Raw genomic sequence first — 23,271 nt, forward strand, 5'->3', positions numbered from 1 at the left:
TTCTGCTTGTGATGGTAGCTGGTAAGTGATCTCTCCCTGCACTTATCTCAACCCACAAACCTTTTGTTATTTCTCTCCCCTATCCAGTTCAGGAGTGGGAGTGATAGAGTGGCATTCAAAATATAATAATAAAAAAATAATAAAATAAAACAATAATAATAACAACTATATTATATATTAAATATTACTACTATTAATAATTTGATCCTGAGGCTGACTGCTGCCTGCTCTGCTGTTCTGTACTTAGGTTTGTGTCATTGCTTGCATGGACTGTTTAAACTAAAGGCTCCTGATAAAGCAGCTTGTGTCTCTCCTTTCATTCGAGCGTTGAAATAACTTGGTAACAGAGGTAGCATTAGGATACCATGTTATCTTTCGTGAGTCATTGGCCCATTAGATAAACATGCTCTGTGTTGCAGTGGGCAGCATCCTCCCCCTCCTTTCCCCTGGAATCAATAGCACTTCCCACCCTGTGGCTCCAGATCTGCCATCAGCCAGACAACGCAGCCCACGGCTCCTGGGAAGGGCACAGCTCCTGTGCCACGGCCCCCGTGTGGCAAACACCTCCCTCCTGAGCAAAGCACAGCTGCAGAAAGCACCCAACGCTTTCTGTTCTTACATTTTTATGAAATCTGCGAGGCCCAGCTGCTGTTACGCATCTCTGCCATCTCCTTATTATCTCTACCAGTGCACCTCAGTCACACACTGAACTCTGGTCCCTTCCTCCCTTCTGTGAAATAACCTTTTGGAGCCTCTCATCTACGGCCTTCTACTTTTCTGAGTTTCTTTACATAGTACAAAAGCAACAAAGCTTGGCAAGTCCAAAGGTCTCTCAAAGTGCTTTTCAAGCACCTTCAAATCTGTCATGAATAGTTTTATCTCTGTTTTACAGATGTAAATAAGGGGGCAAAAAGGCTAAGTGACTGCCCTGGGGTCACACACAAATACTGTGCCATAGCTGTCCAGTATTCTGAAGGTATGGTCTTTTTTCTTAATTGCAAATAATCACTTCCTCCCTCTTTAGTAATTTTTCCTCATAATTCATAATTCTTTTTGGTACTTAGAATTCTTAAATTTACATGCTCAAAGCAGGCAGTCTAGTGTTTTGCCATTTAAAGCTTTAGGTGCTACAAGAATAACTGAGGAAAGACTAAATCCCCACACTTAGGTAGAACTGCTGCCAAAACATTGGAGACACCTAAATTTACCATACTCCACTTTATTTAAGGCCTCCAGACATCTTTTTAAAATGCTTCTCTCTACAATGACAGCACTATCAACTTCCATAGCACAGCTTCTTTTCATAGACCCAGACAGGACCAAGAAAACAGATAAAAGTCTTCTGGTGAGCTCAGTGTGGAAGACATTCTCCATGTGATTCTCATGTGCAGGGCAGGACTTGGGTTAGGCAGAAGAACATCTCTTCAAATCTCTCTATAAATCAATGCCCAAACCCAGTGCCACCTTCTGATTAATTTTTGGGTTAAGCTCTGCTTGATTGTGTTTTGGATTTTCTAATTTCCCAGCTAGAAGCATGTCACTCAATTCCCAGTTTGCTGCACAGTTACTTCAGGAATGCTCATGGCCAGTGAATATTTCTTATGGGCTTGCTTGTGACCATGGTATAAGCCATGTCAGTGTGGAGTACCAGACTTACTGAATATCAGCTTTCCCAAAGGCAATCTCCCAAGTTTTGAGTGTGCATGACTGAGCCAGACATGGTGATCAGGAAAAGCCCCAGATTGTCATTAGAATAGACAGGGGAGGTTATTGTAATTTGAGCAATGCTTCACTATCATCATGAGTACCAGAAAGTGATAATCAAATTCCCTTTTGAAGGAAACAGTGCCCTAATGCTGAGCTGTGTCATGGGGAAGCAGTTTCCCCTCTTTAACTCTCTCTCTCAAGTATGTATAAACATAGACAGACATACCCACATACATTTGGTAAGCACCATACACATATCCATAAAAACATCCATGAAGAAGATTTGGGACTGCAGTCACTGTCAGTACAAGTCCATGGAAGCAATGGTGACTTAAAACAAACTGAAATTTGGTACCAGGTTGTGAATACATCATTAATACTTCAAATGACACATGCAGATAAGTTTGCACACACATCACCTCAAAATAGTTGCTGAGAAAATGTAAACTCTTTGCTTGCAGCCTAGCAAGGAGTGCTAAAAGGAGTGCAACAGAAGGGTTCCCACACAATGAGCTCACAGGATTCACTCCTGCTTGGTTTTGATGAAGGGGTACATTATGCTGGAGTGCTCCAGTACTTCCTACTACTTGCTGAGGGAAAGGAGTGGGATGGCATATTTTGCTCTTGATATTGTGATTTGTTTTTATACACCAAGTGAAGCACAATGGCTGGTAATCAGAAAGGACATTTAATGGTGTCTTGCTAATGACAGGGTAGCTCTCTCACTACAAGAGCTGACAAGAGGAGAGGAGGTAAGTTAGCCTTCTGTGCATGCCATTTCCAGTGGCCTGCTTTGACACTAATGGAATAAGAAGAAAGGAAACTAACATCTGCCATTTTGGGACCTAATACCGATTTTTCTGAAGTTGTCCTTGAGTTGCATTTACAAAGAGGTTGTTTTGTGTGAAATGCACATGTCCTTGCCAGAAGCAAGTCCTGTTTTACACGAGACCCCATGCAACCATTCAACATTGCTACATGGACATCCATCAGCCCCCTTCCTTCCCAGCTCCCAACAATGCCAACCAGAGATCACAGAACAAAAAGATTGGGTGAGCAGCCAAGTAACAGTGACAGAAAGGACATCATGCAGAGCATCAGAGTGAGCAAGAGATACTGAGGAGGACATCCATTCCTGAGGGGACATTATGATGGGTCATGGACTGGCAATGACCAAATAGATTCCTTGCATTGCAAAAGGAAATGCAAGGAGCAACAGCAGCTAAAGAAAAAAAAGAGGGAGGGGAGAAAAATGCAGCTGGGCAAATCTCCTCTGTTACAGGCAAAGGTGAAATCATCATAGCAGAAACAATAATAATAAAAAAAAAATAATCCTCCTTCTTCAAGAAAATCTTGACCAGGGCTAAGAACAAAGAATGTTCTAACAACTACTGGCATCTTCTTAGCTGGAGATGCCAGGGTTTCTTAAGATGTCATAGGATAGGTGTGTGTGCTCTGGCATTTCAGGTGACTGACTGCATGTTCTCCCATACTTGCCAATTAAAAGCCAAAGACTTGCCCTCATTTTTAAAGCATGTTGCTCTCAATTAGATAATTCTTACAGATGTTTTAAAGGACTGCCTCTGTGGCACTACATTTCTCAGTGAGGTTTTGTACATTGGGGTGACACACCTGTTGTCAGACTCCCCCAGTGAAATAGGAGCCTCTTGTATAACCCTGACAACCCAAATCCCCAGTGACAATTCTTTTACCTTCCACATTTACTGCAAGAAGAGGAGTCTTTCTGCAGGCACACAAGGAAATTCACTTTGCAGAACAAACTGTGTGAAACTAAAAGACTCCAGAGAACTATATATGCAGTGCTAGTAGTAGTATGGAACTGAATCAACTTGACCGCCTTATTTGGTGTAGAGATTAAAAATCATATTATCACTTTGCAATTGATAGTTTTTGTGGCATGATTATTGGGGAAGGCTGTCCACCACAGCAATAAATACTCACTGTTTACGGTACCTGCTAGTGCATTAATATTATTCAGTCCAACAGTGGCTCCAGCCAGTCCTTGGAGAGTACCCAGAGAAGTCAAAGAATTCATGGCCGCACCAGCTGTGGAATTAGCAGTTGATGCAGCCACTGAAAGGAGAAAAAAACAAAGCAAAATTAAGGCAATCAACTTTGTTTATTTTGTTTGATCACAGAGCAGCTTACAATCACACACAGGAGCACAACAGGGCTACTTGCAAGGAGAAGGAAAAAAGAAAATGAGATCAACGAGACCAATCTTGTTCAAGACATTAACAGTGTGATTGTTCATGGGAAGTGTTGATGAGCCTCGAACTGCAAATACTAGATCACAAAATTCAGTGCTATTATTTGCAAATATAATACCAAACCAGTATGTCTGGGATCAGACACTTTCTCAGAAATTTGTCAGTCAATCTAAGAAACCAGGTTGATCAGCTAACCAGGCTTTTGAGATTTTGCCACATGCCTCAGAGTCCATCATTACACAAACAAGAATTACTCAGTAATTTTGTCATGCAACAGATTACTATTCTGGGCCCCAAATGTTCTAAGGGTAAGTTAAATTATTCTAAGTCAAGACACCATGCTCTTGGACACTGTATAAACTCCATTTAAAGACCTGAAGATTAGAACAAGAAGAATGACCAGGTAAATACAAAATGTATTTTATTGCAGGCATTTATGCAGGCCTTTGTATATAGATAGTCATGTATATGCACCCCTATGGTGTTGTATGTATCCCCAAAAGCTCTGCCAGAGGAAAAGGTGGAAAAAATGTCCTTGATGCTACAATGTCAAGGGAATGATGAAGGTAGTGAGATAAATCCATCTAAATTATGTGTTTAGGGAGAGAAAGAGACTCACTTGTCATAGAAAGTAGTAAAAAGTCATCACTTGGGATAGGTTGGGTGAACTACAAATACCTGTCTGTCTCACAGAAGTGCCTTGAATAGCCAGTGTAGATTAAACACTTAACTCACAGCTAGGTAAAGGTGCACCAGATGAATCACACTCATAAAAGCTGCAGAAGCAATTAAGTTTTTAGTGCATCTCCTGAGCCCTACTTTCATAAAGAATTCCTTTTTTTTTTTTTTCCTGTTATAACATTGCATTATCTTAGGAAAAGCAAATGTTTAAAGTCAGAGTTTTGTTGATGATGTACTGGAGGCACATCATGTCTATAGCCAGGCTTTTTTTGCTGCTATTCATGACCTAGCTGTGAAATAGTTAAGACCACTTTTATGTGGTGCTTTTTTGGGCTGTCAAACACATCAGATTACTCAGTGAACCCTCAAGAAAGTGAAGTCTCTAGAGCTGACAGGATCCAGTAAGGAAAGTAGGAAGAACTTTTTTCACTCTGTGGGTAAACCTTGAAGCCCTAACCTACAAATAACCTGCCTTTGCAACATTAAGACCCACCAAAGACAAGTTTTCACACTCTTGGGGCCTCAAAGTACAAAGAACATTCTTGCTGTGGGGGAAGAGAGATTTCCAGACTCTGTTATGCAGTCCTTGTCTCTTAGCATCTGCAACATTAACTCAAATAATTTTGTGTGTTGCAAACAGAAGCAGCTTTGATTATTCAATCTGTCCCCACAAAGCAATAAGAAACCAATAATGTCTTTGATTAAAAAAAGTAATAAAAAACAAATTAAAAACCCCACTTTTTTCAGATAATGTGGGCACCAGCAGAGAGAAGAGGAAAAAACAAAGTGAATTCCCTGTGACCAACACTGGTCTGTGTTTCTGTCAATGCTCATTAGCAAAAGATTTAAATGAAGTATATAAAACTCAAATCTGAAGGATCTGATTAGTTTTGACTGGACTAAATTCCATCCATTTTCTGCTTTAGAGGATTATTACCATTTTCTCTTGAGTAAACACATATAGTTAAGAAATGAGAGAAATGGGGACTGGGAAACTGCCTGTAAATTACAATAAAGCTGGGGGCAAATAGCTCCTGTGAACAAGAGCCATATGCTTATGGATTGTCAACACATCTGTTGGAGAAGGCAAAAAAAATCTGCTTAAAACCTTCCCTCTTGTGCAGCCCACAGTGAAATATTGGGGTTTTATTCCTGGCTGCTCAAACACGTGCTCCAGGGAGGGTCAGTTTTGGGGCCAACATCTCTTTTCTCTTTTATTTTTGGTATCAAGTTTTTCTATTCCATCAGGCAAATAAAGAGCAGGGGCCTCAGTGCTTCTCCCACTTGAAGCTGCAATGCAGATTATCTAGTTTGCCTGAATAAAGACTTGGCACATACTCACTGTACAATACTGGGTGAAGCCCTAAAACTCCCCAGGAATGAGCCCCCAGTGCCCTAAAGGAGGCCATGCACTAGACAGAGCAACAGCACATGCAGGGAAGATGAGAAGGACATTGAAACAAGGGAGGTGCCCTTCAGATGTAATTAAAAACACACTCATTATGTTGTTGTGGTGTTTCTTCTGCCTGCCTCACAGATGCAATGGGACAATGCATATTAACCCTCTTTGGCTTAATATTTCTTTGAGAAGAAAGAAACTGAACACATTGTGTGGTTTCCACCATCTTACTGAACAGGGGGTGAATAGAAATGAAGGGAACTCCTTTTTTTAGGGTGCTTGGAGAGATCAAGCAACCTCTGGATGAGGATTCCTGAGAGACCCCACACTAACTGAGATCTGTAACTAACTGATTGGGGCCTACATGTATGAAATGAAGATGAAGACAGCGGTGAGCTAAAATATTACCATAAAGGGGCTATAAAAGGTACAAAATATTAACAGAGGTGAACATTTCTAACAAAATGCTGTATAAAACCAACAGATGAAGCAATGGCATGTCTTGTATCTCAGAAATCTAAAGGAAGGTGAAACAAAAGTTAAAAGGGCCTACAAGACAAGCGTGAAGGCTTATACCAGCTGAAAGTTTTTACTTTGTGTGCTCCCAGATAAAATCCATCTAGAGACAAGGACTATGCTTCTCCTGTCCTTTGCCATTTTCTAGTTTCTTTCAACTAAAAAATTGTAACATATATTAAACTGAAGGGAAAGAAGAAAAATCACATGCCTTGTGGTAACAGCAAATGACTGCACTACTTTGGGGGAACCTGTATAACTCTCTTGTGTCAGCAAAACTCTTGGGCTCCACAAATGCTCAGAGTAATGGCAAAGGAAGAATAATTCACTGTCAGAATACTTTCTATATTTATGTCTTTCAGTTGTCCAGAAGACAAAAATAGATTGGCTACCTACATAATTTATAAATTGGGTTTTACCAGGCTCCTCTGAAATCAAATAAATGAAAAAAAAAGAAAAATAAAAAAAATATCACCACTCACTTCAGCCTCCACACCAGAACATTCACAGAATCACAGAATATGCTGAGTTGGAAGGGACCCACAAGGATTATCGAGTCCAGCTCCTGGCCCTGCACAGGACACCCCAGGAGTCACACCCTGTGCCTGAGAGCATTGTCCAAACACTTCTTGAGCTCTGCCAGGCTCAGTGCTGTGCCCTGGGCAGCCTCTCTCAGTGCCATTCACCCTCTGGGTGAAGAACCTTCCTGGTGTCCAACCTAAACCTCCCCTGGCTCAGCTTCAGGCCATTCCCTCAGGTCCTGCCACTGGGCACCACAGAGAAGGGTTCAGTGCCTGCCCCTCCTCTTTTTGTGCTTCCTCCATTTAACTGAGGAAATTTTTGCTATCAGCTTCAAGCTTCAAGCCAAGAAACTTGGCCTTTGGTTAATATATTCATTGATATATTCCTCTTTGACACAGAGAACACGTTTTTACTTGGAGTGGTTGTTCTACACAATACAGATATTTGTGTTTAACTGGTAATGCTGCACTTATGGAGGTCTTTAAGGCTGGAAGGAGCTGGCATTTTCAAATGTTCTCAAAACATTCTCTTCTGCCTATAAATGGTTATAACACCTTTTAGGTCAGTAATATTTTTTTTTTAACTGCAATGAGCCATTTCTCTTTTAAATTTTAATTTAAATAACACTTCAACACAATTCCTAAAAACTATGCCAACCTAGAAAAACAACAGGAATTAGCCCAGAAACTTTTGGCCATTCTTTTGGCTAGCTTATGTCAATAGAGTCATAATGATTTACATCATCTGGATTTGCCTCAGCTGGAGAACTAGATTCAGGATAACAGCATCTAGGAAAGGCAATGATGTGTAAATATTTCTTTGGCTTTGCTACACACACTGTGGATGGAATTAATTTCCCCACCTTTGGCAGCTCGTTGTTAGTTTAAGCTAGTCTAGTCAAAACTAGACTGTTTCTGAGATTTAATGACCTTCAATTCAGACACCCCACCTTTAGATTTCTATTTCAGTTTGGGCTGAATTGCCCTAAAGACCATGTGGATGATCTCAACTACCAGATGCTACTGATGCCTTTCCCAGTTTTCCCTCAAACTTCTTGTGAAAGCAATTCCTATGATTTTTGTTGCAAGACCTTCTGCTCCTTCACAGTTGCTGCCTGTCCCTTAGAACGCTGTATCTTGGAGGCACAGGCACATTTTTTGTCATGCCTGTTTCCTTCCTGCACCTCAGACCAAGGAGTGCCCTCGGTAGAGCTTCTTGCTATACTGAAACCACAGACCTGTGCTTGTCTGTAGCACAGCCTTGGGCAATTCCCACCCCTCTCATGTGTCAGGCCAGTTTATAAAAGTGAATCAGAGAATGGTTTAAGTTGGAAGGCATTTTTAAAGATCAGCAATGATTGATCTCCAACTAGAACAGGTTGCTCAAAGCCCCATCCAACCTGACTGTGACTGTTTCCAGGGATGGGGCATCCACCACCTCCCTGGGCAACTTGTGCCAGTGTCTCACCACTCTCATAATAAAAAAATTTCCTTGTATCTATTCTAAATCTACCCTCTTTTAGTTTAAAAGCATTGCCCCTGTCCTATTTCTACAGACTCTGTTAAAAGGTTTGTCCTGATCTTTCTTGCAGGCTCACTTTAAGCACTGAAAGGCTGCAATGAGCTTTCTCCAGGCTGAACAACCCCAACTCTCCCAGCCTTTCCCCATAGGAGAGGTGCTCCATCTCTCTGAGCATCTTCAGGAATCCTTTTCCCACAGTGGAGGTCAGGGTGCAGGAAGGCTGCTGAAGACAAAGAACTAAATAACCCACCTCTGACTGTGTGTGGCACTGAAGGAAAGGACCTATTCCAATCACACATGTGCCACTATGTTTTAGCAGAGAAATGGTTTGCAGTGTGTAGTCAGGCTCATTCTTTCCGTTTTTGGTTTTGTTTTTTTTTTTTTTTTTTGTTTTTTTTTTTTTTTGTTTGTTTTTTTTTTTTTGGTAAATGTCTAAGTGAAAAAAAAAAATCCAATGACTTCTCAGCAAAGTCCTATACCACAAAAACCCCAAAAACCCCTGGATCTCTTGGAAACTCCCTGCTATATTGCCTAGTTATATGCCTATATATATATGCCTGTGACTTGGCACTATGCATGGACAGTGTAAACAGTGCACTTCTCCATTCCTCTCCACCTTGTCCTGTTCCCTTCCTCCTTTTCCAACATGGGCATCTTGTCTGGAAATGATCCACAAACTGCAAGTCTTGGAGTAAGATACTAAGCACATGAGGCATTATAAACATTTTAAGAGATGTTTCTTATTGGAAACATTATTTTGGTTTTAGGGCAGGACTGGTGGAGAGAATGGGCAAAGAAAAGCAAGAGCAGCTTCAGCTCTTTCTGGGTATGGAGAGTTGCTCTACACCCTGCCAGCCCCATCCAAGTGAAGAGCAGCTATAATGTTTCTGGAGCAGAACCAGGCTTCTGGTGCTGCAGGGCTTCAGGGCAGCTCCAAGACTGGCTTAACTATGCTGGGACTTTCCACACAGAGATCCACCACGGTAAGCAACTGTGTCAGCCCTGCTGACAGCTTTCCTTTAGGCAGCCCTTGTTACACTCCACAATTCTCTGTCACTACAAATGCATGGCACAACAGGAAGCTCAGTGTTTAGTCTGATATCAGCCACTTGCTTATCACCACTCACTTATGAACCACAACTTTGTTCTTATTGTTTTACTTAATGGAGAATTTAAAGAACTCAGTGTTCAAAGTACTTCTTTTGCTGAAGTTAAGATGATGTAGTAGTGCACCAGGGATCAATATTGCCCACAAACTTTAGGTTCAGCATCTCTGTGGCTAAGCATGAGAAGTTGCAGAGAAAATGTTCTCTTTTGGGAGACACTCCTGGCAGATCTGTATTGGCAGTTGTCTAAGTCCAGAATCCTCTTTCTCGTACTGAATTTGGGTGTATTTCTGGTTTTCTGCTGCCTTCCTAAGCTCACTGGCTCCAAGGTCCAGATAAAATGGATCTGACACTGGTGCTGACTAAATGGCTGACATTTAGAGGAATTCAGATGGGCAGAACTGGCCAACATGAACCTTATGAAATTTAACAAGGATAGATGCAAAGTCCTGCACCTGGGGAGGAATAATCCCCTTCAATAACACAGCAGGGGATGGATGGGGCTGGGGAGAAGCTTTGCTGAAAAGGACCTGTGGGGATCTTGGTGGGAGGTGACCATGAGCCAGCAGCATGCACTGGCAGCAAAGAAACCAAACAGCACCCTGGACTGTGGAAGAGGAGACAGGACATCCATGTTTCCTCTTTACTCAGTGCTTGTTGGATCATATCTGAATATTACATGCAGATTTGGGCTCCTCATTGCAAGGAGAACATTGATCAGGTGGAGGGAGTTCAGTGGAAGGTCAGCAAGTTGGTCAGGGGCTCCAGCACTCATCCTGTAACGAGCTGGGCTTGTTCAGGCTGGAGAAGATACAGCTCCAGGTGAACCTAAAGCAGCCCCCAGTGCCTAAAAGGAGGCCATGCATTAGATAGAGCAACAGCACATGCAGAGAAGATGAGAAGTACATTGAAACAAGGGAGGTTCCGTTCAGATGTAATTAAAAACATTTGTACAAGCACTGGAACAGATGATCCAGATTGCTCCATCCATGTCCTTGGAGGTTTTTAAGACTTGTTTGGATCAACCTGATCTCACATGAGCAGGGAGTTGGGTCACAGACCCAGCTGGTCTTCCAACCTCAATTATTCTATGGGAATTAGAGCAGCGTAGGAGAAAAGCAGAGAAAGCCAGCTCACGCTAAGGCAGAATGAAAGAAGGCTGAAGAATGAAGATGTGTTGAAAACTGAACAGTAGAACCAGCTTCTGTTCTTGGGTCTGTTTACAGAAGCAGAGGTTGACATTGAATATGCCACTTAACTCTCATCTGTGGTTTTGGTTCTAGGCTGCCACAACTACACTGTGTGGGTGAGGTTTCTAGGGCCCAACCTATAACAATCTAACCAAAGAAGTTCTGACCTTGGATCTTTCCTTGAGTTTTTGGATTCCTCTTAGATTCAGCAATGTGCAACAGAAAATAAAATCACAGTAGGATAATGTAAAGAAAGCATATAAAGAAATCATACAAAGAGAAAAAAGGCCATAAAACAAAATAAAAAATTATATTTCTAACAGCTCCTCAGTCAGCAACAGAATAAAAATGTTAGAGTTTATAAGAGAATTATAAGGACAAAAGAAAAAGAAATATTAACCCCAAAGTAGAAATCTCTAATTTTAGCCAGATGAATTTAAAATCTCTGTTTACTATACAAAATCTCTTGGGTAAACAAAATATGCCTTTGTCCCTTGTTTAGTCCAAGAGGGATAATAAAGCAAAGACACATCACTGGATTTAAGGATAATCAGATTAAGGCTGCGTTCTCTGTTTTCTTTCTAATCTTTAGTTGCAATAACCAATGATGTTTGGAACTGTGTCTTGAAAACTCTGTCTAAAGATGAGGAACACCCACTGGCCTGACTGAAAAATAAAAGATATTGGACAAAGTTTTGTTGTGTTGGACAAAGTCTATGCAAAGCTTCTGACTTTGGTTTATATTATCTTAGTTTTGTGGTGGCACTCTCTTAAACAGAGAATAGCACCCAGCTGTAGGAGGCTCTTATGTAGATGGGAGTCTGGACCACTGACCTGGAGTTAGGAGGGATTCTGCACAGATCTGATCTTATATATTTAAGGTCAATCAATTTAGATGTGTTATCTTCATGTAGCACTAACCCAGCTGGTTGTTTTGAAGAGATGGAGGCCACAGAGTTTCCTCCTAAACACACAAATGAAATGTCTTATGGAAAAGGGGAATGATTCAAATATAGTAATGCTGGAGTTTATGAAATGAGGATTATAAACACAGTGTGGGGGAGAAGTGGGCAAGTCAATCATGGTGCCCGTGTGACATTGCTCTCAGGAATTTGCAGTGGTGTTTCTGGCTGAAATGAGCTCATCCTACGGGCTCTGACTGCAGAAGGTACATTTTAAAGGGGAAGAATAATTAAGCAATGACAGAGGCATCATCATTATTAGATAATCACAACCCAGGGGCATTAGCAAACGTTGAGTGTCTCTAATCCCATGGGGTCTAATTATTCTGTGATAATAACCACACCTCCAAGTTCTAATTTATTCTTGTGGAGAATCTGGAGGGGGAGGGGGAGAAATGGGGGCATTTTAATATTTTTGCTAAAAGAAGATGCAGTTGGCCTTTCACTAGGGCTCATCAGTATTCTGATCTAACTAGCATGTGTGAGTGGCATTAAATTGTCTGCCCTTTACTGTGATCTCCAGCCAATCTGAGTATCCACCCTTGCACAAACTGGTGGCCTCCCTGCTGCTAACAGTAGCAGCAGGCCCTGGTTCTATTTCTCAGGGCAGATTTTGGCAAAAGTGAGGTAGATTTTCCTGGTCTGGAGAGGTGTATTTTCCATAAGGTCCTCTGACAAACACGTTGCCATTGGTATGAAGAAAGAAGTAAAAACTTGCACATTTTTTGGTGTCTTGGAAGTGCTGTCTGACATGTCAAAAAGGAAGATTCTAGGAAGTTTAAGTGCTCTGCTTGTGCTTGGATAGGATAAAATTAAAGTGACAGATGCACTCCAGGGAAAGAGCACCAGAAAAGCAAGAGAGCAAGAAAGAGTCAGGGGAAACAAGAATGACAATATAGAAAGACATATACCAATATCACAGCCTTTCTCCAGTAAGTCAGTGCCCCTCTGCTTCTTCATTACTCACAGGTGAACTGTGCCCATGAAATATTGTCCATTTCTTCCCAAGGAACAGAAGAGAAGCAGCAGTGAGCAAAGGAGGAAGGGAGAACACCATGCACTCAGCATCTGGTCTCTTTTTTGTATCTGTGTGCATGCATGTGCAAATGAGAGAAAGCATGACAGAGAGGGAGAGGAGAGGAAGGAGTCTTTCCCCATGGTGATCCTTCTGGTTCTGGCTTTCTGAAAACAGGTTTATATTTTATTAAATCCTTTGTGAGCACTGACTTTTACAAGAATAAAAAAAAACAAACAGAAAACATAAAGAGGTGAACCAATTCATTCAAATTCTTTGCAAATTCAGAAGCCAAGGCCTTCAACAGTGGGAGAAAAACTTTAGGCTCATAAATCCATACTATTCAGCACTGTGTGGGCTTTTGAGAGCTAAGAAAGCTTGAGAGAAGTGAAAATCAGGGACACTCATTTTAATCACTTGTTTATGTTAACACCTAACTTGACATTTGTGATTGTCATGAAATTACAGTGCCTACACCATGGATCTTCCACAGCAGTGCAAAGAAGGAGGAGAAAACAGAACATACAAAGGTACCGCAGGTATGGCAGACAAACTTATTAGTTGGTTATTTTTGTAGTTTTCTTGTCCCCTGTTCCATAATTTTCCTCCAAATCTATCTATCTAGCAGAACCTATGTTAACAAGCAAGGGTTTATTGATTGGGCATGTCTTTGTGAATCTAGGCTGGTTTTGAGAATCTTGGTGTTTAAGGGCACATTTTCCTAGGAGATTTTGAAGACAAAGAAAGAGAGAGTAAAAAGCAAGTCAATAATCTTGGCCAATTCCACCCTGATGCTTCTGTTTTGTTGAAATGCATTTCTCAGTGAAGACCTCTAGCATAAACTAAATAATCCACCTCTAGCATAAACTACAAGCTGTACCTCAGTACTATGCCTGCAAATGTTGTGCATTCTCCCCAGCACACAACAATGGTAAATCACCTTTGGTTTTGGGTGGGAAGTACTTTAGAGTGGCTTGGGAACAGAGTTACAATGCACAGTGAACTGGCCTGAGTTCAGCTTCATAGCTGACCATCATATATTTCCAGCTGTAACTCTAAATGAAATCAAACCAAATTGAATCACCACAATATGAGGAAAACAAAGAAGAATTGCTGAGCACTCAGGACTCAGTGGGGCCAAGGGCTGTGGCTGTGCTCGTTGAAGCACCGCTGAGTTCACATCAAAGCCATTTCTACAGGGAACTTCCAGCTGTGCTCTCATGTTTATTACAGCTATCTCACACAATCTGGAGCAGGCTATTGTTCTGAGATGCATGCCCTGATGCTGAAATGACCTCCATGTGGAGCTGCATCAGAATACAGCCACTTATAAATTACTTTCCGAAGAACTCCTGATCTAAAATCAAGAAGGCTCTACTGGAGGCCAGGATCTCCTGCCTGGAGCACAGGTTCCTTCACATGGCCCCTGGTGTGCCTGCAACATCTTTGACACACTTTCAGCACTAAGCATTGACAAACAACATGCAGCAGCATCTCTCCATTAAAAAAAAAAAAAAGAAAAAAAGGAAAAAGAAAAAAAGAAAGAAGAGTGTCAGCAAAGTCCAAGGCTATCATTCAAGGTAAGCAATGTTTTTGTTCTACAAGTGCTTACCACATACATATATGCCAATTCAAATTCTAGTACATGGGAAAGGTTGGCCTGGTTTATCTTCTTTTTCACTTCTCTCATATATCTGTCTTAAGATAATGTAAACAGTCCTTGGGAGGTGTTTGTCTTTCCATTGCAACAAGATGTTTCTAAAAGACTTGTTTCCTTCAGACACTTAGGAGTCCTCTCCATGGTATTTTAGAATAGAGATGAGCTAAACCATATATTGAAAATTTGAGTTTCTTGTTAAAGGAGTTGTGAACCCAGAAGGTGCCTGCAATTATTTCCATGGCAGATGGGTTTCTGAGTGGGGTGTGCAAGCACAGCCTTGTTGCAATAGCACATCCACAAAATGCACTTCTTCACCCCTGGGAGCTGCAGAACTTGAGGATTATCTTGCCTCATGTAAAATTACTCAGCCAGGTCCTTTGCAGACCATTTGTAAAGTCATACTGAGTTCACTGTGACACTGGTTCTTTTCATCCATATTACACATTTTTGTGCTGCAAACAGCAAGGGCAGTTGAGGGTTTACTTTACTTGGTTTTAAACGCATGCAGTTGTTGGAGATATTTTTGTTTGGCCATTGCATAAAATAATTCAGTAGCCCCATATCCAAAAAAACTAGTTATTCTGAGAGAATGTTAAAACAATTAAGACATTAGTCATAATAAAAAATTGAATAAAATTAAGATTTAAAAATTATTCTTTTTTACCATTAATTATAATTTTTCTGCCTTGAGTAAACAGACCAGGAGTATCCATGGACAGAAGCACAATCCAGCAGGATTGAAGGAACAGTGTTGGCAGTAGTTGAAAGCTCCTTCAAATGCATGAGTTTTTCTAAGATTTACATTATTTCCTGGGTATTATGAACTGCAGCATTTTCTGGGCTTGTAACTTCTTGTAAGATATATTACATATAAGCTCACATATCTACCTGTGTGGGCAAGCTGATATTATCATCTTTCTTTAGTAGAAAGCAACCCTGAATGAACTTCAAATAGTGCTTCCAACAGAAAGAAAAAAAAGCTTTTCTTTACAAACTGGGATTCTTGTAGCTTGAATTAGAGATTAAGAGTGGGGTAGAGAGACACTTACAAAATATAATGTGTTATACGTGTTATTTGTATACTGCAAGCGAAGTAAATCCTGAAATGTGCTAAGGCAATGGATTTAATACTTTAGGAAGATGATAATGTAATAATGTTTAAAAAACAAACATGTCTCCTGTTGAATTAGATCCTACTAATCCATGGTTTAGTACTGTATGCTGCTTCCTGAAAGAAAAAAACAAACCTAAAAAAATTAACTAGCACAATGCTTGACTGAAAATATGCACATGTTTCTGTCCTTTGGTATTAATGGAATTCTGAGGAAACAGCTGGAGATTTCTGTGCCAAAAAATCATAAATTGATAATGTTGATTCTAAAACTGATAAGGAGCTTTGCCAAAATGACCCCCACAGTTGTCAGGCAGCTTCACAAAACAGTTCTGCCACCCTGAGCCCATTCAGTGCCTGAACATCCAGGATGCACCTGCTCAGAAACCCTTCTGAGAGGAGAATGTACAGAGACCTGTTACATTTTAAGGGACAAATATGGAACAGGTCACCCCAGTGAACTGATGTCCTGTCAGCTGCCATCAGCATCCCTCAGGTTATCACTGGCTCATTTTCCCAATGAGGACACCAGGGAGAGACAGTGCTGTTCCAGGGAGGCTCCACATGAACCCATCACCTCTCCTTCTACTGTTCTGGGACTCAGGGAGGTTCTTAGCCACAATTCCCACGCTTTTCTTCTTTAGTCATTTAGGACATATTGAAGCATTATTAAAAATACAAATATAGGTCAAAAATGCATGCCCAGTTTCCTATTTTTGGCTCCAGCTTGTGCTTGCATGCCTCCTTAAGGGTGGCCTAATAATCAGATGGGCTTAGTACCAATATATCTCCAAGAAGCAGCATAATCTGTGGGCACTAAGAGCTGTCAAAATCAATTCACTGATTGAGGAGCCTAACCACAGACTGAGAAATCGGACACCAGTGTGTTAGACCAGCTGTGTAAGACCAGCTGACACACAATAGTTCAGAAATATACCTGTCCTGCCACAAATCTCCTTGAACTGTGCAGTCCAGTAACAGGCACTGGGATGTGGGCATGCTAAAGCAAGGTTTTCTTCCACAGCTTCCTTGAAAACATATTCTTTTAAAATATTGGTGCTGAGAGCAGAGTTAAGGCATTGAAATACTCTGTCCTCCAAGCACTAAGGTAACAATGCTATTTATGTAACTAGACTTAAATACAAAATTTAAAAACATACACTTGGGTTAAGTGTGTGCACTGTACATACACTGTATTTTAAAACCTTTATTTAAGCTATGTCTTACATTTATCAACTGTATCTTTATCTTGAAAATAATGAAAATTATACTAGGGAAGTTTTCTATGTTCTTCAAAACTAATAAAGCTTATTTAAAATGATTTTACAATAATGGAACATGCATTAATTCCACATGAAATGGCAGCAAAATAATCAATTTGTACTACAGCACAAGTGCCATTCTGCATTTTAAACCAATCTTTTTCAACGTGAAAAATCTACTTCAATTCAGTCTTTAGCAAACTGTCAGACCTTCCTACACACCTACTGGTAGGGTTATTTTTGAATCATCCTGGAAAATATCACAACTATCTCAGTGGGTGCACTGGCCTCTAACAAAATGTCATGGTGGCAGCCTTGCACCACTGATCGGAGAAAAATGTTTTGTACTGAAGTGAACAAAAAGCAAATCCTCTAAGAATGGTTATTTGAACATTCTTCACTGCTTCTCAGCTGAAGCATCTTGTATATTCTACAAAATCTCTACCATTTCAACAATTGTGCTCACAACATGAACACCTTCAACTAACAAAGACGATCTTCATACTAGATTAGGGGGTAGAGAAAATAATGAGCCACGGATGATAGCTATAAGTTATAATTCTCTGCTTTGACCAGAGGGAGAGAACGAATTAATTCTTACAGGAAAGGCAGTGTAATTTTTTTTCTTTTTTCAGTTTATTCTATACTTCACAGTCTTCCTTTTTTGGGGACTGTTATTATTCAATGTCAGCATCTGTCTGAAAATGAGTATTTTTAGACCTTTGTGCTGAGGAGAATTTTTTTTTTTTTCAGTGTAAGAGTTAATGGCAGAATACTGACATAATATGACAAAAGCTGTGCTGGATTTTAAGAGATCATTAAAGGAAAAAAGTATCACTTTCTCACTTTCTACCCTATCAGTATTTTCTCCCCCAAATATTTCCTCTTAAGTTTACACAGCAGATAAACCTAAAGAGTTTTTTACTGAAGCATGAATAGCTAGTTCAGCTGTGTGAATAAATAATAGTTTAGAGAATCAAATAATCATGAAAATGTCATGGAAAAAGAAGGCTTCTAGGTCTGAAACTGAATTAGCTTCTGGTTTAGCAATTCTATCCCCCCACAGCTCAGAAATGATATTGTGTATGTTCATGCAGATAAATTTGGATACATAATTAGATGTTTTGTCTCTTCATTTACACATAGTAGGGCTTTTCTACTGGTTACTGAAACAAACATTTATGTGTGAATTTGAAGAAACAAAATTGAAATGATCTCACAGGGGCTGTGGAATCTCCATCCTTGGAAATACTCAGACCTTGACTGGACATGGCTTTCCCCACCCTGCTCTTTGTGGTCCACACTTTACAGTGCTGTATGAGTCCTGTACCACCCAGGACAGTCAGAACACACATTATTACCCTTGGGAAAATCAGGGTAGTGGGTCAACCGAGGAAAATTGATGTCAGACAGTGTTAGAGACAGATACTTTGATTCTGAGCTCGTATGTCCCTCCTTCACATGTACCTCCAGGCATTCCCACCACCCTCTGAATGATCCCTGCATCTCTGCAGGCTCTGGAGCAGCATCCTCCCTGCGAGCTCTCTGCTCCATGATCCATTTACAGGATGTGTCAAGGACAGTCTCTGGAGGAGAGAATAAAGTTCCTGACACTCAGCTGGGATTCATCCTGTCCAAACTGGGATATTTACAGTGTGGATACCTACAGCTGAGGCAGTCCCTCCAAAATCCCTTCCCAGTTAACAAGGAATGGAAACTTCCAGGTTCCCCCCCAAAAGGGAACTGAGACAAACCGGATGAGGCAAACCTGGAGTCAGGTAAAAGCTACTCCAGCCCAAATCCTTGTGTTATGAAATACTACAGGTACCTGCCTTTAAAACACTATGAAATAGCACTGGTACCTGTCTTTAAAACAGAAAAAGTATCCTAAGCAAGTGAAATGAAAATAAAGTGAAGAATTAATTAACTAAATAGAGGTGATTAAAGTAAATAAAGGAAACAATTATCATATCAAAATAAAAGACAAGAAAGATGATTAAATGAGTCTTCAAAAGACCCATGAGAAACTCATGAAAGACATAATATGCCTTTACCTGGTTTTTAGTCTTTCATGATTTCATTTTAATTTTTATTCACTACCATCTGATAATTGCAAGAAACAGTTACTTTAACCATAGGCAATTTAAACCATTTTAATTTTTTTTCCAGGGCCAAGAGACAAAAGAACCTATTTATTGCCTGAGGGGATTTTTACTAAAATGAAAGCTTAATCTTTCATGTTTTTTTAAGCAAAGGCTTTTAAAAAATCATTTCTAACAATGCTGTAGGGAGACACTTCCATGGGTATGCAAAATTGAAATTATAAATTTACAATTATAAAAAAATTAATAGTTTGGGGGATTGTATTGTCTCTGTTCTTTCTGAATGAATACTCTTTCAAGCTTAAGAGAAAGTATTTAGCACACGGAGGAGAACGAGTGTCCTCAGACTCTCTTGCGGTCAAAGCTGTTTAGTCAGAACGGATGGGGGAAAGATCATTGGAGTTTAATTTGCTTGGAAATACTCAAATATCAGATGTCCCACTGGCTCCTCACTTCCTGGCCCATTTTTCTGTGTTGCCAGTGCACTGAAGTTGGCCTGAGCACTGTCTCCTCTGTACTAGTGTGGTGCACTGATGGCTGCTAAATCTTATTGGTGTAAAATTAAGCTTCAAGGTGAATTTTAGCTGAAACAACCATCTTTTGGGGCTCTTAACACACATGTTTACAAAGGACAGAGCAAGAGGTCTTGGTCAAAGATTGATTCAGGGGGGATTTTCAGGGGAGATGAATCTAGATGGAAACATGGATATGATTTATGTGTCTGCCATGGTTCAAAAAATACTGGAAGAAGACTCTTATGCCCATCTCCATTCTGTGCAGTATTTTGCCTTTAAGAACATCAAGGAAAGGATTAAATTTAAGCATCTACCTTTGCACTGCCACAATTGTGGGCTGTTTTCTCAACTAAAAAATATTAATTTAATGCATTATCTGGAGAGATGCAAACATTTCTTCCTGGGCTTAGTGCAGGCTTTGAAATCAGACAAAATAATTTACACTTATGAAACACAACAAGCTGAAGTGTTCTATTAAAGGAAAACTAGACCAAAAAAATACCCTTAAGGCCTCCAAACATCCACATATTGAAAGGCAGATTTAAATGTTTTCTGTCAACATATTTTGAGTTTTAGTGGAAACACTTTGAGCTACTATGAAAAGCTTTATCAAACTAAATTCATTTTCCATGGAGCAGAGAAGAATCATTGAAAATATTATTCAGGTTTACAAAATATGTAATAGGGTGGAGAATGTGGAACCAGATAAGGAAGGTTAAACTGAAGAACACTTTAACAAGGATTGATTTTAGGTTGCTTGTGCAACATAAATAGGTCAGTGGACCTATTAGAGATTTTTCAAGCTGTCTAATATTAGAAACACCTCTGTACAGGTGCCATCTATAAGACTTTCAAAGGCAACTGGCATTCTGAAGACATTATTTGAAAGGCTCAATACCCAGAATTTTTTGAAAATAACACAAGTTCAATGTGCTAGCCAAAATCATTAACCCCTTTGGAAAAACCCTTGGTATCTGCTCTCCCATGCCAGCCAGAGCAATAGGAAGCTCCAGTTACCCCAAAGATATATCTGCCCAGCCCAAAGGAAGCACCTGCCTGCCATGGGCCTCTGCAGACCTGGACATCAGATAAAACAACCCCCCAGGTACTCAGGGAGCCTCAGGATCAGGTTAAAAGGGAACAGCAAGTCAGAGAGCATGGATAAGAAGACTGTGTTGGATAGGGAAGGAGAGAAATGTGGCCCTTAAGGCTGAATCCAAGTTCTGTGTGTACATGGCAAAACAAAGTGCACAATGGGAACGTTCTGGTGCCACTGTGCTGCAGAGCAGCAAAGAGAAAGGGAGGTAATTTCCAGTCCCTCTACACCACAGTGCAGTCATTGAGTTGCCCTGGGAACTCTTGTCAGTGTGGGTCAAGATCTATTGTGTGTGTCTTGGGAGGACAAGGTTGCTCAGACATTTATCAGCTAAACTGCAGAGATATCACAGAGCATGCATGAAATGCAACATTTCTGCTTCTATAAATGGGTGGCATTTAGACAGGTGTAACATGGAAACACTGACATTGGGAGAAGCCTTTTGCAAAGTGCTAAGTCCCAGCTCCAGGACAGAGGGAAGAGATTGCTCAGGTTTAAAAAAAAAAAACACAGCAGCAAGCAAAAATTATTTTCACCCAACCTGCTTCTCAGAGATGTTGCTAATGAATATTATTTTTAGGTCAAGATGAGGCTCATGCCAGAAACAGAAAAATCTACACAGACTTAGTACTAGCCAAGCTTCTTTAAATTTAACCTCTGTCCCAAACAATAAAACTGTAATATAATGGGAGCCCTGGCCAGCACTGAGACCCAACACCACATTCAGTCCCAGTTCTTTCTTGCAATGAAGACTGTTTTCCTTACTGATGAGCTCAGTCTGCCATGAATTACTTTTTCATGGGGGATAAATACACACTTAAACAAGATTAAACACAAATGTTCTTTAGTGGTGTCTAAAATAATATGAATGTTTTTTAGAACAGCAATAAACACACTTCATGATGCAAATAATTACACCCTGCAGCCTTTATGTAACAATAAGTGGCCGAATTCTCTACTCAGCTACATCACTGTAAACCCAGCGTAACTACACTGAATCAACATCTCTCTCTGTGGATTCTGGATATCCTGAAGTGTTACCTAGGCCTGAATTTACCCCAGTTTCTCTCTAGGGCTTTGGAGACATCAGACATGCATGTCTGGAAATCCACATGGTGGTCATGGAGGCATTTCTACCTCTCTTGCCCCTTTTTCTCCCATAATGAAGTCAGAATCTGGCTGTGTATTCCTTGTGCATCTGATTTCACTTCTGTAACTGTGTACTCAGAAAGTAAAGAAGAAAGCTCAACTGAGATCAAGCAACAGAAAGGGGAAAAAAATAAAAGGACTTCACAAAAATTCATGAAGGGTAAAGGCAATACTTGTGTGTGATGGGAAACAAAGATCAGTATCTTGGGGATTAAAAAGAACCACCTCAGCTGATTTTCCTTTGGATGGGAAGGATTTGGTCACGTTCTGAATTCTTTGTGAAAAGTTAATTTTATCTTAGGTTTCCCATGCAATTGTAATTTTCACGCAGAGTTTTTTAAGATGGGTCTGTTAGGCTTTAATGGCCCCTGAAATGAACATGGAAAGGCAAACATGCCCACACTGGACCACTTGAAAAAGCAGTTACTTGCTTGGAAATAACAGCAACAAAAATGTATTCAGCTGTTAAGGGCTCTTCACAATTTACATGAGCATGGAACTCATGACACAACATGGAACCAGCATTTTCACTCCCACCTTGCCCTCGACTGCCATGTTTGTGTGTTGGAAGCAGGCACTTTGCTCTTACCAGGACTTGTGAGGGCTCCCAGAGCACCAGTCGTTGTGGAGAGAGGGTTTGCATTGGTGGTAGTAGCTGAGGTCTGGGCGGCGGCTGCTGCGGCTGCTAAAGTTGCCAAATTCTGTAATTGTAAAGCGTTCATGCCTATGTGGAGAAGCAATAGGGTTAATTAAAACAGGTAATCATCATCATCATAATCATCAAAAAGTGATGTTTTCAATGGTCATGGAGCTTGGGGTGTACCTTGCCAATAAACTCGATTCTTTTCATTCCCAAAACATTTATAATCTCAAACCACATCTTAAAGATCCTGAGGAATATTTCTCATCTCTCTACCTTGGAGTTGAGAGAATGCACCAAAGACACCAGCCTGTACTTGAGGAAAATTAAACCTGGTTTGTGCCTCTTCTAAGGGAAGTGTAGAATTAAAAGTCATTTAAACTCTGCATGAAGCCCAGGCACAATATTATTTCCTGACACAACAGGGAATATAAAGAAGATAACTAGCATTTAAAACACATTCAGGACAGGGTCATATAATTGGGATTAATAAAGTTTCCCAGTTTGAATGCCTAGAAACTTGTCTGATTTTTTATGAATGTTAGTTTGCCTACAAGAGATATTATTTCTCCTTGCACACTTTGTATTTCAAACAGAGGAGCTTAACAACAACTTGGACAGAATGAAAAAAGAGTTTAAATAGAATATTTGGGAAGTATGTTTAAGAAGAAAAGCATGCAGTGAAGAAGAGGTACTTTCTAGGAATTCAGAACTCCTGCAATTATGGAGAGTGATACTACTTTCAAACACAAGTATTGCAGACTCAGATTAATACAATCAATAATCTCCATAAAGAGAAATTCTTACTGTCACAGCATTTGGGACTGTGAAATGAACCTTTATATAAACATCTATTTCTGAATAAAGCCCCAAATTTAAATGCAAC

General features: G+C 40.3%; 1 protein-coding gene across 11 annotated transcripts in view; it reads right to left on the reverse strand.

Annotated features, from left to right (window-relative positions):
- CELF2 (CUGBP Elav-like family member 2) overlaps positions 1–23,271 on the reverse strand; it is a 548,688-nt gene that overhangs the window by 20,232 nt on the left and 505,185 nt on the right. For 9 of the 11 annotated variants that reach the window (XM_071424129.1, XM_071424123.1, XM_071424121.1 and 6 more), the window contains 2 exons: positions 22,335–22,469; positions 3,682–3,801 (listed from right to left, as the gene is read on the reverse strand). In XM_071424129.1, the coding sequence (XP_071280230.1) occupies positions 3,682–3,801; positions 22,335–22,469 (255 nt within the window). Of the gene's footprint in view, positions 1–3,669; positions 3,802–22,334; positions 22,470–23,271 lie in introns of all 11 variants that reach the window. The other 2 variants (XM_071424122.1, XM_071424126.1) reach the window with 1 other exon arrangement.

Source organism: Agelaius tricolor, unplaced genomic scaffold, assembly GCF_023055355.1.
Source record: "Agelaius tricolor isolate 1412-34295 unplaced genomic scaffold, bAgeTri1.0.p SCAF_3, whole genome shotgun sequence".
Taxonomy (NCBI): Eukaryota; Metazoa; Chordata; class Aves; order Passeriformes; family Icteridae; genus Agelaius; species Agelaius tricolor.